The sequence below is a fragment of the Hermetia illucens genome, chromosome 1 (assembly GCF_905115235.1).
Source record: "Hermetia illucens chromosome 1, iHerIll2.2.curated.20191125, whole genome shotgun sequence".
In the NCBI taxonomy this organism is placed as follows: domain Eukaryota; kingdom Metazoa; phylum Arthropoda; class Insecta; order Diptera; family Stratiomyidae; genus Hermetia; species Hermetia illucens.
In genome coordinates, this window is record NC_051849.1 from 15,125,057 (window position 1) to 15,142,229 (window position 17,173).

At 41.9% G+C, this 17,173-nt stretch overlaps 1 protein-coding gene across 1 annotated transcript; it reads left to right on the forward strand.

The window, feature by feature from the left end:
- Nucleotides 1-3,840: 3,840 nt before the first annotated feature.
- LOC119646183 (serine--pyruvate aminotransferase, mitochondrial) lies at nt 3,841-16,957 on the forward strand. Its single transcript, XM_038046565.1, has 3 exons — nt 3,841-3,996; nt 15,653-16,515; nt 16,576-16,957. Exons 1-3 carry the CDS (start codon nt 3,847-3,849, stop codon nt 16,745-16,747), a joined length of 1,185 nt encoding a protein of 394 aa, XP_037902493.1. The 5' UTR covers nt 3,841-3,846; the 3' UTR covers nt 16,748-16,957.
- Nucleotides 16,958-17,173: the final 216 nt, after the last annotated feature.

A 17,173-nucleotide genomic window follows, 5' to 3' on the forward strand; every position in this document is an offset into this window, starting at 1 on the left:
AATTAGGGAAACGTAAGATCAGTGTATAAGATCTCCATTTCTTCCTTGAGTCCCAATTGCCCGTACCCAATTTCACCACTTCCTCTCGAAAAACTTCTCTATCTCGCTCATAATTCTCGTCCCTCTTCCATTCGAAAAACAAATTCCCCATCCATGTAGCGCGGCAAAGCAGAGCAGGGTAACCACAACGATAATTTTCCCTTCCGTGGCCGAAGCCAGGAGATTCAAATTTGAATTTCAGATTGGAATATCGAAACCTCGGAAGCGGCCAGAAAAATTATATCGACGTAACATCCCTGTTAAACGTCTTTAAAATTTTGTTTGAAATACCTTATTAAAATCGGTTCAATGTCTGTCTGCCTGTCCGTCTGTCTGTTTATCTGTTACAGGCACTTTTCTCAGAAACGGCTATACTGATTGACACGAAATTTGGTGAGAAGGTTGGAACTGTGGACTCCCAGACATGCAGTGAGTGATATCCTTCTAAGTTGAATTTAGGAAGTGGGGGTCACCATACATGTAAAAGAGGGGTGTAAAATTTTCGTTCACCGAATGTAGTCATGTGGGGTATCAAATGAAAGGTCTCAATTAGTACTTTTCGAAACCGGTCTTAGTTTTGAGATTTGTTAAAAAGGCGGGGAGTGGGAGGGGTGGAAAGTGATGATTTCTTGAACGGAGCCATTTTCAGAAACTACCCAACCGAAAAATCTGAAAAAAAATCATGAAGCTGCCGCTATATGATGTCCAGGCCCCAAAATACTCTCCATATCGATATTTATTCAAATTAAGTTAATAATAGTATATTACCATATTTTTGGCGAAATTTAGTAGAACCCCCCTTAAGTTTATCCCAGAGTTATAAAAGTTGGTAGTAATATAACATATAATATGAAGCATATTATCCCCAAATTTAATCAAAATCATACTATTACTAACAAAGTTACAGTAGCTCAAAGTTGACTCTCCCCTGTAAATTTACTGCAACTAAATATCAATATCACATTGAAGTGGGTAGTCAGACATGCTATAATAAATGCAAATACATAACGGGCGACGTACAAATGGAATAGTTCTACACTTAAATATACTCACAGAAGAAGCAAACAAAACCTTTCATACCTGAAGCGCCCAGCTTCCGGTTTCCCGACTTGTTTTCAATTTCCTCACCTAGGCCAAATGCATTGTAGATGTTTGCTTGAAATCTTTCACCCGAGCGGCAAATAAACCCTAGATTGATTTGACCTAGAATTACAAAAACTGTTTTCTTTAAAAGTTAACAAACTCTTCCATTTCACTTTCAATTGAATTCTGCTTCAGTCTCATTATCAATACCGCTTATGATATGCAAGTGTTAGCTTGTACAGCAACGGAACAAGCACAAAGACAAACCCAAACATTCATGACGCAACCGAGATTTGAACCCGGTGCACGAGATGGAGACGTTAACCCCCCCAACCAACTCAGCTGAAATCGGATTCAAACTATAAAATTAATGCTCTATATGTTTCTATTTACTCTTATATAGTATGAAACCTACATATATAATAGTTCCTTTTCATTCAATATTTCTATTTATGCGATCTGCCTCTAGTTTTCAAGTTTCAAGTGATGAGGTCATAGCGGCAGGACAAAGTCAGCACACACAAATATGATTAATATGAATTATAACAGTCTAAAAACCTGGGCAAATCGTAAAAGCGAATTAAGGGCCGGCAAACCACCTTTACTCAATTGTGTGAGTATATTCAAACTAGACCAAAATATGACTATCAACCCCTTCCGATCAATGCTGCTGCACTTGCTTCAATAGTTACAAGGAAGTAATTCCCTCTCTTTATATATTTATGGAGCTCCTTGAAACGCTTAAAAAAGAATCGTTAAATATAACAGCCATTGGGATTATCTTTAGCATATTACTCAAAGATTTAGATTTAGTCGCATCGGAGCTGTGGATCAGACACGTAGACAGGCTATGTTTGTTCATGTTGATTCCATAAGGTTTTTTGTATTGACTGAAGAGCCTTTTAACATTTCCAAGTAAAAACCATCTGAGTTAAAAGTGATGAGGATCTACATATAAATCACTGAAGTTGTGATTCATAGTGAACCTTATAACTAAAAGATGGAAATGCAGAATATTCAGAGGGAATACATGGAACGAAATAGGAAAAGTTTACATTCTGCTATTAATAACGTCTGTAGGACATTCTGGGTATTATAGTGTAGAGACTAAAGGTTAATTAGCCAAAATCCATAGGGAAGAAATATATTACATAATTGTGGGGCGCAGCGGGGTTAACAACATTCGAAATTTATTTCGAATGTTGTTAATTCGATTGACAGTTGCCACCACCGGTGTTCTCCGTGGCGGAGTAGGCCGTGATGATAATGTCAATTAAGAAAAGAGTTGATACAAAGTTGTGTAGTTTCTCGTCAACTTTATGTAATAAAATTATTTAAAATATGAAATTAAATAAAGTTTTTATGACTTAAGAAGTAAGTAGTATTGGCCGACTGAACGAAACATTCCTGATGTGGGTGCCGGGGCACTCTAACATCGCCGGTAATGAGGGGGCTGATAGACTGGCTCGCCGAGGGTCTGGATCCACAATGGTGGGGCCAGAACCAGCTCTTGGAATCCGACCATCTACTGTCAAGTCTACTCTGAAGGGTGAAATTGCAATGATTCACGCAACCGAGTGGAGAAATTTGAACTCTTGCCGGCAAGCGAAAATCCATGTGAAGGAGCCTAGGGCCACTGGAGCGGCATTTTTGTTGTCCCTTACGAAGTGGGACATGAAAACCCTAGTAGGGCTTTTGACGGGACACTGCCCCCTAAACTACCATATGGAAAAGATTGGGGTAGTGATGTGAGGAGAAGGAGGAGACAGCCCTGCACTTTTTATGCAGCTGCCCGGCATCCTCAGATCTCAGACGAAGACACCTTGGCAAGGTTTTCTTCAATGAAGAATCTGCACACTCTCTGCCTCTTGAGAATGTTCTCAGATTCGCTAAAGCCTGCGAACACCGTAGGCGGGAAGCCATTGAATAGGCAACTTACGGGAATAGTACAATGGGTCTAATAATGGCCTGAGTGCTCGGAGCTGCGGCTCCCCCCAGTTAACTAAACTAACTAAAAACTAAGTAGTAACGACAAACACTTAAAAAATGAAGTGCTCATAGTGGGAAGCCTGCACACCACCACAAATTGTAACTTTGGAGCTTTGTATTTCAAGTTCCTATCATCCCCTGCTTCATCTTCAGTTTCTAATGTTACAAATTCATCTATCTATGCACGCGCAAATGCATTCACTTCAAAAGAAACAGATGCAAATCCACGGCCTTGACAAATTGCGATCAACCCAATGTTTAGAAACATTGACTGATAACGCACTATCGCAAACGTGATATACCTAAATGAGAATCAAATCAAGTTAGAAAATCTAAAAATCGCATTTGCATTTCACCATAATTCCATCTCTCATGATTTTCTGTCATCTATGTGGATCCAAATGAGCGATCTCTTGATAATCACTTCATTATGTATAAAGTAAATTGAATATGGACTTATCCCTCTCTTCCACACCCTTATGAAAGTCCGTTATCAGTTGCGTAGAAATATTTCAAATTCAAGCCACAAACTAACGACCACATTGATAAGGAGAGAGCAGCTATTAGCATATAAAAGACAAGAGCGTTGATTTCTGGATCATTTAACATTTTACCATTAATCCACTCGTGGAGATTTAAGAGTCTGTGAATAGTGGCTTGACTAATCCCAGTGAACTGAGTGAAAAGTATTATTTCCTGTTAAGAAAAGTGCTGTAAGCCAAGTGAAAACTCAAAATGGAAGTTCCACCACCAGCAACCCTAAGGAAGCCTCTTATGGTACCCAGCAAGACGTTGATGGGACCAGGTCCATCAAATTGCTCGCAACGGGTCCTCGATGCCCTTTCAAATCCTTTGCTAGGACATATGCATCCAGAATGTCTTGAGGTATGTTAACTTTGGAAGTAAATCAGTCCTTCTAGTTACAGTGAGTGTAAATGTGTGGTGTTCGAAAGTTGGCTCCTAGATCAGTAGGTTCGCTTGTATTCTGGGGGCAGAAAGGTTTTTCACCATTCTATGTGTATTAAACTCAATGTGTCAATGAATATGCAGATTTTCCTTAGTAACTTATGCAATCAAATCTACGTTCTATTTGGTAAATGAAGCTATTTTTATCAGTAATACGAATATATATAAACAATCACTGTAGGTCATGACCTGGAGTCTAGTGAAGAGATAGATAGTCTGCAAATTTGTGGTATAAAAAAATAAAAAATCTAAATAAGACCAATTAATACTTATGTAATGTAACTTTATCAAGGATGGAAGATTTTTAAAAATTCTCGATAGATAGATAGAATCTCTATGTAAATCGTTAACAATTGTGGGACAAATTTATATTTATAAACAAAACGGCAAAGTGAGAGATGAATTGTTGAGAGCAGACCATCCGTAAGGGCGGGAGAAAACGAGGATTTTCCGCAAGCTCGAAGTCCTCTCAGGGCCCGATATAATGAAATTTTACCAAAATTAGATCAATTATGCAATTTCGGGAAGGTCCGACTAATTTTTGACTGCAGGCCCGGTTTTTCCTTCGTACGACCCTGGTGGAGAGTGTGCTGCTTCGAGGCTCAGTAAACCGATATTCCTAGCAATTCCATCTGGGGCAGCAACGCCTTCATGAACCAATTTCTGGTATAAGTTTAGTGGTTCTACCTTCATCAAAGTAGCTGAGACATGTGGAAAGCTTCTCTATTATCTAGTGTGCTCTTGATACTATCAATCGATCAAGCTGGTAGCTGTCCGGACATAATAATAATAATTTTCACACCTATCTGGGAAGAAAAAAATAAGTGCAGTGAAAACGTGCGCTATTTTTTCACTGGCATATGCTTTTGAACTATCCAAACTATCCAAAAGTCTGAAGGAAGAAGCGAACCAATATGTTCAAATTCTTAGTACATCACCCAAAATCTGTGGTAAACCAGATGAGGTTGATGATTGAACGTGCAGCAGATCGCCACCAAGTTACTTTAGTTCGTTCTTATTCCACACCAAGAAGCAGCTGAATCCCATGGATGCAGCTTTTATAAAACACACGGGACTGACTCCACTTAATTTAAAAGAGCGATCCATCCATATGAGTGCGGGTAAAATCGGACCTAGAGCAATGTACGGTGAGGATATCCTTGATCTCCATTCGTCTAATAAATAGCATTGTGATGGGAACTCCAATCAGTACAGTTCCGGCACCACATCTATTTATCGAAAGATTATTATAAAAGAACGATTGGAAAATGATAAGTGCTCCCGCTGGACTATCTTATTCTTGGCTATACGATGATGGTCACGGTAGTATACGATCAACCACAATACTAAGTGCTTACGGAAGCATCAGGGGTATACTGATATGAATCGACCGCTATATAGTACAACGCAAGAAGAAGGTAAATTATGAGTTCCCTAGATGTGAAGCTCATCAATGGTGCAACAACCGGTATCTGGCCTAGGCCAGCCTTAATAATGAATGAAGATCCTCTCGATGGTTACTCTGCCCTTCGTGGCGATCGCGGTTTGCAAGTGTCAGGTAAACTCACGAGGGAGGGGGAAGAAGGGGGGGGGGGTGTTTTAATTGCTGTTAGGCAACATTTTTCTATTACCCGCATCATACCCTTAAATGTCCATCCTTACGAGTCGCTCATTACCTTAATTTCTCCTCCAAAAAGTGTTCTGTCTATAATATGACGTATCTACCTTCGTTGTTCGTATCCAGCCTATCATATTGAGGAATTTATCGACGTTCTTTCGGATGTCCTCTCAGTCAAATATCCTGATTTACCCTTCACCCTCTGCGGGACTTCAATTTTCCTTCCATTGAATGGCTAGATTCCCCCGGTGTTTCCATGTACCCTAATAATTGTACCCCTTCGCACTTAACTTCGATCGCGGTCATGAACCCTAGTTCTGCCTCCTGAAAATCGCCTTACCTTAAAATTGATTCTCACCATCCGGCTCTGGAAGTTGATTTCTATATTAATCGATCCAACATACTGGCGTCTCGTAAGGCGCCCAATTCTTTCACAAGGCGGATTTCCAAGCTCTGAATGATTTTCATAAGGCAGTTGACTGGAACCCGTTAGTAAATCTATTATCCGACCAGGCTGTTTTAGTATTTCGTGACCTTTTGGAAAACTTTCTTCCCTGTTTCGTTCCCCTCTCTCATCCTAGTTTGTGCAAATACCCTCCCTGGTTCACCATAGAGGTTTGTAATACTCTTCATGAAAAACACAAAGCTCCTCTGTGATTTAAACGTTCCGGTAATGCCGAAGACAGGGCACAGTTTATAATTCTACGTTCGTCTGGGAACATTTTGATCAAAAATGCACATTCCCAATATTTAAATAGCATCGAAGGCAGATTCGAGCGACGGGAAATCAAATTCTTCTGGTCAAACGTCCGCAATTTACACTCTTTGCCCACTTCTCCCGCTGTTAATATGAAATTGGATAACCAAACTTCTTATTTCTCTAAATCATCTTCGGGATCATTTTTCCTCCGTTTCCAGCCCTAACCATTCATCTTACCTTTCTTTCGACACATTTGATTCCTCTTCGGAAAGTACTCGTATACCCTCCATTCCTCCATTCTTCCCTCTATGGTCGAGATCTTTATTAGAAACGTCGACGTTAATGGCGGTTGCGATCCCGATGACATTCCGATTCTCTTCTTAACAAATGTAAACAAAACATTTCCCTGCCCCTTACTATCATTTATAACAAGAGTTTGCCCGAAGGTATTTTTCCGGATATATGGAAAGAAGCTCGTATTATACGCTTACACAAAAAAAAGATGACAATAGCCGGACCGAAAACTACCAACCTATATCCATCCTTTCCACGTTCTCCAAAAAGGCAGTCCAAAAAGATTGCCTTTTGTCTCATTATGAAAGAGCAGCATGGGTCTCAACACGATCGCTTGACTGTGACCAATATTTTGGACTTCCCCAGCTTTGGAGCGAGCTTACTAAGTACGAGAAATGATGTGCCCACAATCTATACTAAATTTTCGAAAGCTCTCGATTCCATTGACCACTCCTTGCTTCTCACCAAACTCCGATCTTATGGATTCCCAACAAGTATTCTCTCCTGGTTACGATCTTACTTAGATGGTAGAGTAGACGTCTCTTCTTCAGTGGTTGAATCGCGTCTCCATTTTCTCCCTGATCGGGACCAAGGGTCCATCCTCGGTCGATTTCTGTTTTCATTTTTCGTGAATGATCTTCCTTCCTTGTTTACCTGTCCAAGCCTTTTATATGCAGACGATTTAAAATTGTTTTCTGTTGTCGGTTCGCCTACTGATTAGTGCAACCTTCAATCAAACCTTGACACATTATCACTTAATGTGAAGAAATTCTACTCTTTATGCTATTCACTAAAAAGTTCTCCCCCCCCCCCCCCCCGTTTATTGTCTAGATCATCATCATCAACGGCGCAACAACCGATATCCGGTCTAGGCCTGCTTTAATAAGGAACTCCAGACATCCCGGTTTTGCGCCGCGGTCCACCAATTCGATATCCCTAAAAGCTGTCTGGCGTCCTGGCCTACGCCATCGTTCCATCTTAGGCAGGGTCTGCCTCGTCTTCTTTTTCTACCATAGATATTGCCCTTATAGACTTTCCGGGTGGATCATCCTCATCCATACGGATTAAGTGACCCGTCCACCGTAACCTATTGAGCCGGATTTTATCCTCAACCAGACGGTCATGGTATCGCTCATAGATTTCGTCATTGTGTAGGCTACGGAATCGTCCATCCTCATGTAGGGGGCCAAAAATTCTTCGGAGGATTCTTCTCTTGAACGCGGCCAAGAGTTTGCAATTTTTCTTGCTAAGAACTCAAGTTTCCGAGGAATACATGAGGACTGGCAAGATCATAGTCCTGTACAGTAAGAGCTTTGACCCTATGGTGAGACGTTTCGAATGTCTAGATGGTCAGCCCTTAGCCGTGATTGCTTCTTACAAGGACCTAGGTGCGACTTTTGACAGCAAACTCCGAATTATTTTCATTATGTCAATGTACTCAGCGCGCATCCAAAATATCCGGCTTTATCCTTCGTTCCTCCTATCAATTCATCCATTCCACAGTCATGGATATCCATTCCACAGTCATCCTTCCTCCGCAATATTCTTGAATATGCTTCGGTAGTGTGGTCCCCTTACCATAATTGTGATTACGATGCAATTAAATCTGTAAAAAGAGATTTACTCCATTCTTAACCTTTAAAATAAACTACTCGACATATCCTGAACTTGTGGCTTTCCTTAACCTGACATTTCTGCAATAATGGCTTGATTGACAGCTCTGCAGCCTCCTTAACTCAATACAGTGACCCATTACACAATATTCACAACCTTAATATTTTTGAGGTCCCTTTCGCGGAGCTCTCGCGCTATTTCAACTCCCCCCTGACCAGAAAATTAGGGGATTATAACTGTTGCAGCTTGGTTTATTGTTAATCAAATAAATAAATAAATAAAATAACTCTAGACATCCCGACATTCCCTGACATTTGATATCCCTAAAACCTGTCTAGCGTCCTGGCCTACGGCAACGCTGAGGCAGGGTCTGCCATAGATATAGACCCTTATAGAATTTCCGGGCTGGATCATCCTCATCCATGCGGATTAAATGACCAACCCATCTCCATCATTCAAGCGGATTTTATCCAGCCATAGATTTCGTCGTTATAAAGGCAACGGAATTGAAAACTTTGGCATAGTCTGGCAATCTGACCGTCTACTTATGGGTACTAATAATAATAATAATAATATAATAATCGGATGGAGTTTGGATTAGACAAATGTCGAATCCAAGCCATCCGCAAAGGTCATCACGAGCCGCATGCCGGACATAGCATTGGTGACCTCCACGTCGAAGCTATGACCGAGACAGACTTCTACAAGTACCTAGGAATTCTGCAAGGAACCCATGCTCGAGTTGGTGATCTGAAGGAAGCTCTGCTGTCCGAATTCCTGCGACGTGTAAAGCTGGTGCTGAAATCGCATCTCTCGGGGAAGAATAAAATAAGCGCGTTGAATGTATTCGCTATCCCTTCACTGGCTTATGCATTCGGAATATTGCCGTGGACGAAGACCGACCTGGAAAACGTCCAGCGGCGGATACGGACAACTATGTCCAAATTCCGAATGCATCACCCAAAGTCTGCCGTGGAGCGGATGAACCTGCCTCGTGACATCGGAGGTAGGGGCGTGGTTGACGTGGCGGCACAACATCATCGCCAAGTCGACTCGCTGCGCGCTTATTTTTACAGTAAAGAGCAGGCGAGCCCCTTGCATGCGGCTGTCTGTAAGGCAGACTGTGGACTGACTCCACTTAACTTGAAGGATCGATCTTTCAATCCTCTGAGTGGGGTGAAGTCGGACCAGGAGCGGATCGAGGAATGGAAGTCGAAGGCAATGCACGGTAAACACGTGAATTGTCTTTGGCAGCCATTTGTCGATTTGCATCTGTCGAACAGGTGGCTGTGTGCTGGGGAGCTCTTTGCTGAGACGGAGGGGTTCATGTGTGCCATTCGGGATGGCGTGGTCGCTACCCGAGCTTATAAAAAGCTCATCATGAAAGAACGGGTGGAGAACGACCAGTGCAGAATGTGTGGTTCGGCGTTAGAAACGTTGGACCATCTCATTTCTGGCTGTACTGTTATGGCACCGGTGCAACACATCACCAGGCATAATGCTGTATGTAAGGTTATCCATCAAAACCTTGCATATAAGCATGGGCTGATCACGGGAACATGTCCGGTTTACCGATATGAGCCGCAAGCAGTACTTGATAGTTCTGCTTACAGCATGTATTGGGACCGGCAAGTTCTGACTGATCGCCATACCGCACACAACAAGCCTGACGTACTGCTAGTTGGCAAGACGGGTCGCTCCGCGTATATTATTGATGTTGCTATCCCCCATAATAGCAACATTGAACGGAAATACGTGGAAAAGAAGGTGAACTATGAGCCATTGGCTCGTGAAATCAAAGAAATTTGGCGTCTCGAGCGGGTGGTTGTAGTTCCCATAATATTGTCAGCTACAGGTATTGTACCTAAATCCCTCACGGCTTCCCTTGATGTCCTGGGACTTTCGCACAGTCTGGTTCAAACCATGCAGAAGTACACCATTCTGCATACGTGCTCGATGTTGCGGGGGGTACTCGATTCTCCCACTGACCTACCACCGGCCACCACCACCAGTGCCCCTTTAGTTTTTAAGTAGGTAGGATCGTCCGAGCCTAAATGCTTGGCACTTAGTGCTAGTATTAGGTAAAATCCGGCATCTGCCGAGATTGTGATAACTCGGAAAAATACAGTAAAGGGAAGTTGCGCTTCGTCCTAGTAGTATACCTATTAATTATAGTACGTCAAGCATGCCTGTAACAAAAATTGTAATATATTCCTCACTTTCAAGTATTTTAACTTGACATCTGGTATTAAGTATTCTCCTAGGTTCCTCAACCCATTTTGCACAAGTGTCGACCACTGTCCCGGAACATACATGGAGGTTTCATCACTCTCCGCATAAAATGTGCTGACACTGCCGTAGATGTTCATAGCTTCCCCAGGTGATAGTTCAGCGGGAATCCCCAGTGAGAGTTCCCACTATGATCCTCCACTCTTCTTGGTGAGGTTCAAACAGTCCTTCGAGGGCTTGGGTTCGTATTCCTCCATGAGCAACCAGAACTGCTTCATTCCTAGTATCTTCATCTAGTATAGTTAGCCGATCCACTTCATTTTTGAGCATCTTAACCATGAACCCATAGCCGTGTACCGTCTTTTCTGCTCCTTTTCTGGCCAGCTAGTCCGCTGCTTTATTGCCTTCTAACCAAATGTAACCTGAAACCCAGCGCATTCAGACCGTATTGCGTGACCTAAGTGTATTCAGTTTTTCAACTCGTTCCCGTACCAGTTTAGAGTTCACCTGATTTTACTTAAGTGGATTGATGGCTACCAAATGCTCCTTCGATGTCCAAAAACCGTAGTGCCGGAAAAATGCTGGGGGTCCCAAGTTCCGAGTCCCGAGCATATCACTTTTGCTAGTTTCTGTTGGGGTATCAGGCGGAACATTGTCGCCTTACGTCTTGAAATGAATTCTCCTCATTCTCGGTAAATGTCCCACCTTCCTTCTTCAAACAGGCAGAAGTTATTGTCCTATATTTTCCTATAGTTTTGTATAGCTTGGATGCCTCTGTGGTCTGTTCAATTCCTTCACAGAATTCCATGATATTACTTCATTTTGCTTACCTGATCGCATCAGTCCCCGGTTTGTTTTGTCCGGTTGAAGAGTTTTCGAACCTCTGTTCACATTCTGGCTAGATTCCTGTTCCACCAAATTTCCTCCTTTAAGGACACGACTGTCTTAGCCGAACAGCTGGCCTCATATGCATCATGACGAATTTTTGAGGCCTTTCATCAGCTTCAGTTCCCTCCTAATATCATCGCCCCTCTGTATGTGAGCCATGTTATTGCTCAGGTACCATGCATTGAAGCCCCAATCCGTTATCTTGAGATTCCTTAGTATTCTTTTTACTTCAGAGTAGCCTCAATGTCAATTCTGTGTTTGAACATAAATTGCTCATCAGACATCCTGCAAATTTGGGCCAGCCCGTTCATAAGAGTATTTCCAAGAGATGTCTAGCACCTCTTGCTTAGCGTTAGTTACGAATGTTGGAGTGTTCTCTATGTTATCTCTTTATACCTCTTCACTTTTTTCGGAAGAATACAGTCTCAAAAAATAGATTCCCTGACATTACTACGTTTTGCTTACCTGATTGCATCAGTCCTCGAGCTAATAGACGTTCTACGTTTGTGTAGCATAGTCAGAGAGAGTGGCACATCAACTTACCAGTGCGCTCATCTGAGGCAAAAGGACTACATACAAGAGATTCCTCTCCCGGTGCATTGCTTGAATTTGTATGGTCGAATAAAAGCATTGTACATTTTCGACGTTCTTAGACTGCTTATGTGTGAAGAATTCCGCGCATGTTTTTGATAATGTGGATGACGTGTATGTGATGCATGGTATGGGAAAACATACAAAAGAAAACCGTCTAGGCGCCATCAACACTGCATTTCCCAGGGGGGTCTTTTGAGTCTCCTTTGGTTTTGTATGGAACTGAACTCCCTTTCATGCCTACTGAATGATGCTAGAGGGCATCATTTCGCAATCACTGAATACAGATCAAATATCTTTGAAGTGTGTTGCATGCAGCTGACATGTTCAGCTATGATATTCGGGTGAAATTTAGTTTAGACAAGTTTCGAATCAAAGTTACCCGAAAAGGTCACCACGAGCGGATGTCAGACATATATAGCATTGTTATGTAATCTCCGCATCAGAAGAATTCTAGGAACGGAATCGCATCTCTCTGAGAAGAATAAAATAAAAACACCAAATATTCTCGCCATCTCGTCACTGGCATGATGTTTTGGATGACGGCCGATCTGGAAAACGACTAATGGCCGATACATATGTTCACATTCCGAATGAATTAGTCAAATTCTGTCGTGGACCTCATAGACCTCCCTCCTGATATCGAAAGCAAGGACGCAGTTGACGTTGTGGGTCAACATCACCGCCAAGTCGACTCGATGCGCGCTTATTTTTATAGCAAAGAGTCTCTTACATACTCTTACATCTATTTGCAAGACAGATTGCGGACTGACTCCACTCAACTTAAAGAATCAATCTTTCAATTTTCTGATTGAGGTGGAATCGGCAGTTGAGTCGAGGTAACGCACGGCAAAAGCTTCTGGCAGCCATTTGTCGATCTCAATTTGTCAAACAGATGGCTGTGTGCTGATGAGCTCTTTGCTAAGGTGGGAGTTATATGTGGAATCTAGGACGGCGTGGTTGCCACGATGCTTATAAAAAGCTCATAATAAAGGAGAGAGGGTGGATAACGACTAGACCAGATTATGTGGTTCGGCGTTAGAAACGTTGAATCATATCATTTCGGGTCAGCGCAATAGACGGACAGGCACCATGCTGTATACAAGGCGACTCTTCAGATCTGATCAAAGAAGCATATTCTACATGAAGCGTAGGCAGTTTTCGGCAGTTCTTGTTGCAGAATGTATATGGACCAGCAATTGTTAACAGATCGCCACATTTCGCACAACAGTCCTGACATTCTGTCAACTGACAAGGCAGGTCACAGCTGCGTGAATTATTGATGTTGTTATCCCCCATAATTAGACCTAATTAAATAGGTTGGGACGGGGGTCTTCACCCCCTGTCCCAGGGCCCGGAATTTTATAGGCCGGCGGGGGAAGAGTGATGGCAGAATAGTAGAAACTTTACTGAAAAAACGGGATAATAGGGGACCTGCAACATTTTTCGCCCCGGGGCCAATTTCTCGGTGTCATTTTCACCTCAGCCCGGAGAAGAAAGTCAACCATGAAACCATGAACCACTGGTTCAACAGATCAAACAAATTAAGCAACTTAAAAGGGTGGTTATAGTTTGCGTAATATTTTCAGTTACAAGTATTTTACCTCAACCCCTCACGGCTTGCCTAGATGTCCTGGGTCTCTCACATAGTTCGGTTCACAGCATCTCAAAATAAACCATTCTGCAAACGTGTTCGATGCTAGCGGATCTTCCCGATAACCGAATACCGACCAAGAGCCACTTGTTCCTTTTAAGAACGTAGAGTTGTCCGAACTGGTTTGCATTTAGTGCTAATGTTAGAAAAAATAGGGTATCCTTTGAGATTGTGATAGTTCGTAAATAATGAACGATGTTGCAGCGCTCCAATTTGGATCTACTCTTTGAAGCGTATTGCACACTTCCTTCGAAAACCGTACGGTACACTAGAAGGCAAGATAGTTAGCATTGGGCTGACCCAGGGCTGTTATGCTAATTTGAATCAGGTTTTATCTTCAGCTGAGCCAACTGGTATCCAATATTCAGTAATCTAGTAATATCTCCCTCAACAGTGAGATTTGAGCCGCGACCTTCCCTTGTTACAGTTTAGTGCTCTAACCACCAAGCTATCTGGGGATCGAAACGACCAATCTGCAAGCTTCTATCGTACTGATCGCCATGGAGTCCCAGCGAGAACAGCTATGCGCTTTCATTCCTCTTTATATCAGTTTGGAATTGTTTTATATGATATGATGCCATTTAAATAAATTAAAATAAGAAAACATAATAAATACTGAATTTGGAGCATTTAAATGTTTGTATAGTAAATATTTAAATATAAAATATAGGAGACAGTAAAAAATAAATAAAATTAACAACAATATTTGAAAGAGGTTTTCATGACAGATTAATGTCATCCTTGATATGATAAAAAAAAGCTGTTAAACAATGTCACTAAAGGGTCTTAATTATACAGCAAATATAAGCCCAACAAACTTAATGGTTTTCTTCAATGCCAAGTCATACGGGGCTCAATTGATGTTCAGCCGAAGGAGGAAAATTCACTTAGCCTTTTTTTGAAAGTCCTCTTCCAGACCGGGTATCTGCGGTTGGCTGGCCGTATTTTTCACTCCAAATAGCGGATGAAGGCTCTTTAAGTTCGGTAAGAAGTTGCGTTTCCTCCCAGCCAGTTGCAGGTGCCCAAAGACCGCAGAGATCTTATTATAAACCCTGCTATCATTGAGATGAATATCGAAACGTGCATTTGGCAAAGACCGTTGTTTCTACCTTAAAGGGGAAATGAACAGATGGATGACTTCGCTCTTCCATTTTGGGGCCATTTCCCAATTCGCGAAGTTAAGGTCCTCGGTAGGAATTCATTGCCACCTTTTGGTATTTTTTGATTCCCTGAGAAAATTCAGAGCTCGAAAAAAGTTCCCCACTCCACCCACCCCTGTCCTCTTGTTAGCTTTCCTTATTTTGTAGCTTTTATTATTATTCATGACTGTTCCATACCTACTTCTAATCCATAAATCTGAGTATAAAATGTTCTGTTTGCTGGTTTCGTTCATTACCGCAGGAAAAAAATTCGAGAACTGTCGTTCAGCCGTGCTAAGAGTAAAGAGAATGACCTAGCAAGCCACAATTTACCCATTTGACAACACCAAGAAGACTAAACACAGGCGGTTCGTCTCCCGGCGCATTAGTAGAAATTGTATGATGTAAAAAAATCATTGCGCATGTTCGACCGTCTTCGGTACTTTCATTTTCTCACTCTCTTTGTTTCTCCTTTTTTTTCCGTCTTCGCTTCCGTTTCTTAATTCCTCTTCCTCCTCAGGTCTAACGCGAGGAGAGTTTTAAGGGGAGGAGGGGGGTTCGTTCCCTATGGGTCCGGAATTTTCTAAGGGACTCGGAATAGAAATTTCATTTAATTTTGACACGCACTCTTGCCCTCTTCCCCACTTTCGACATCCATCCCGCGCCTTCTTTCTCCTTCCTTTAACTTATCTCCTCCCTTCTCTCTTAATACATGAGAGAAGGGAGGAGAGGAGGGAGGAGGACCATGTTCATAGTAGACTCCACAATTGAATACTGTCCTTGAACAACTTGAATTCTTAAATACAGATAAAGAAAATAATTCTAACTTATATTTCCTCTACTTTCAGATAATGGACGAAATCAAAGAAGGCATCAAATACATGTTCCAAACAAAAAATCCGGCCACATTTTGCATCAGCGCATCCGGTCAGGGTGGTATGGAGGCTGCCCTTTGTAACTTACTGGAAGATGGTGACGTGGCAGCCTTCGGAGTAACCGGCTTGTGGGGATATCGAGCAGCTGAGATGGCAAAACGATATGGAGCAGATGTTCGGATCACAGAAGCCCGTTTCGGAAAAACCCTTACTCTAGACGACATCAAGGAATCGTTCGAAGTACATAGACCAAAGGTCTTCTTCCTAGTTCAGGGTGATTCCTCAACAGGATTGCTTCAAGGAAATATCCGTGAAGTTGGTGAACTCTGCCGAAAGTACAATTGTATCTTTGTTGTCGACACAGTCGCATCTCTTGGGGGTGTTGAATTTCTCATGGACGAGTGGAAAGTGGATGTTGCCTTCACAGGATCACAGAAGGTTTTGGGGGCTCCCCCAGGGATAACACCAATTTCCTTCAGTCCACGTGCAATGCATGTTATAAATAACCGGAATTCACGGGTTAAAGTTTACTACTGGGATGCAATTCTACTAGCAGACTTATGGAAATGTTTCGGGCGCCCTCAGGTTTACCACCACACGGTTTCAGCTACCCTTTTGTATGGCTTACGGGAAGCTCTGGCGTCTGCTTGTGAACAAGGATTAAAATCTCTAATCCGAAGACATACAGAATGTGCGTTCCGTTTGCAGAAAGGCATTATCGACATGGGCCTGGAATTATTTGTCGATAATCCAAGAGATCGACTTCCCACGGTCACTACCATTAAAATTCCTAAAGGGGTTGACTGGCAACAAGTATCACGCTATGCAATGAAAAAGTACGTTTGCTTTAGATTGATATCAAATACAAAAAAATCAACTCAAATTTATATTTTCAGATACTTTTTCGAAATCAGTGGCGGACTTGGACCGTCTGTCGACCTTGTCTTCCGTATTGGATTGATGGGCGAAAACGCAACTATTGAAAAAGTCGATTTAGCACTTAAGATCCTTCGTGAGGCGATTCTGAATACATCGAACATAAAATTGAATGAAAGATCGAAAATTTAGAGTGAATGAGGACTCAACTGTAAGAAGCTGAGGTTAAAGATACAACTTCGAATGTTGTTGGAAGAATGCTTAATTCAAGTCTGATTTTATAATAAATATTTCTGTCTTTGAACTACTTAGTTAGTAATATTTTCTCATGTACTGTTGCACTGAGTATTCATTGAAATATTTTTTTTCTTGAAATAATAAATTAATTGTCTTGTTGTAAAATTTTGTTTTAATTAATTAGATATATAGTACGCTATGTTCAGACTGTGGAACAGTAGGAGCTCATAACCATAAAAATTCGGATAGTACTCATGCTGAAAAGTATCAGACATGGTACGAACGTCTTGTGCTAGATTCAAACTCTTCTTATCTGGTTGTGCTCACTAACTGATAAACTTCAGCCCGCAGAACTATTACTATTCCTACAAGGATACAATT